Source organism: Sphaeroforma arctica (genome assembly GCF_001186125.1).
Source record: "Sphaeroforma arctica JP610 unplaced genomic scaffold supercont1.11650, whole genome shotgun sequence".
NCBI classification, from domain to species: Eukaryota; class Ichthyosporea; order Ichthyophonida; genus Sphaeroforma; species Sphaeroforma arctica.
Window position 1 is genome coordinate 1 of NW_014028908.1, and position 807 is coordinate 807.

At 46.7% G+C, this 807-nt stretch overlaps 1 protein-coding gene across 1 annotated transcript; it reads right to left on the bottom strand.

Moving 5' to 3' along the window:
• Positions 1-420: 420 nt before the first annotated feature.
• Positions 421-786, bottom strand: SARC_17677 (hypothetical protein; the record flags this gene model as incomplete). The annotated part of the gene is made up of 1 exon (XM_014288232.1): positions 421-786. One exon carries the CDS (start codon positions 784-786, stop codon positions 421-423), a length of 366 nt encoding a protein of 121 aa, XP_014143707.1.
• Positions 787-807: the final 21 nt, after the last annotated feature.

The following is an 807-nucleotide window of genomic DNA, read 5'->3' on the forward strand; positions in this document are numbered from 1 at the left end:
ATATATATGTGTAACATATATGTCTCTTATGTGTATGATTTTTGTATACGATGTAGTCTATGTATGTATATGTATGTAACTATAGCAGCCTCAACCGACAACAGTATTCTTCGGCAAAAGAAGCCCTCGGAACAATATATAGACATACCGTAAGCATCTCCTCCGTGCCAATGACCCACTACAGGTTGTGTTTGTATGTGTCAGCTACTACTCACTTGTAGTACTTAACTCCCTCAGCAGCCATGCAGCTTAGGCCCACTTGCGAAAACATCATCTTCTCAAGTACATAGATATCACTAAAAAACCTCGGCCGTTTCAACACACTCTAGAATGGCACATGCCTACCTACTTGCTCGTACACGTGCGTGCTATTCCTCAGGCATGGTCCCGACACACTTCCGCGCCCATGCAACACAAATCCTACCTTAAACTCGAGAACAACCGAACGGTTACGCGCATCCCCAACGTACCGCTTAACTCTGGGAACGGACAGTCAAGCCGCAAGTCATCAAACGAATTCTCCACGTGCGACTCTACTACCGGATGACACGGAGCCACCAGCCGCAAGTACCCGATCATGCCATACGCCTGTGCCAGGACTATAGGTATACTAAGCGCATCCAGAAGTGTTGATAGGGCCTTCACTTCTCTACCAGTGGGGGTGGAAGGTGGTAAGGTGGTTGGGGGTAGATAGATAGATGGTTGGATGAGGAATGGATTGAGGGCATATGTAATCGCGTGCTGGTGAGTGGGTTGGAATATGTACCACAGGCATACTGAGCGCATACAGGGATTATATATATATAA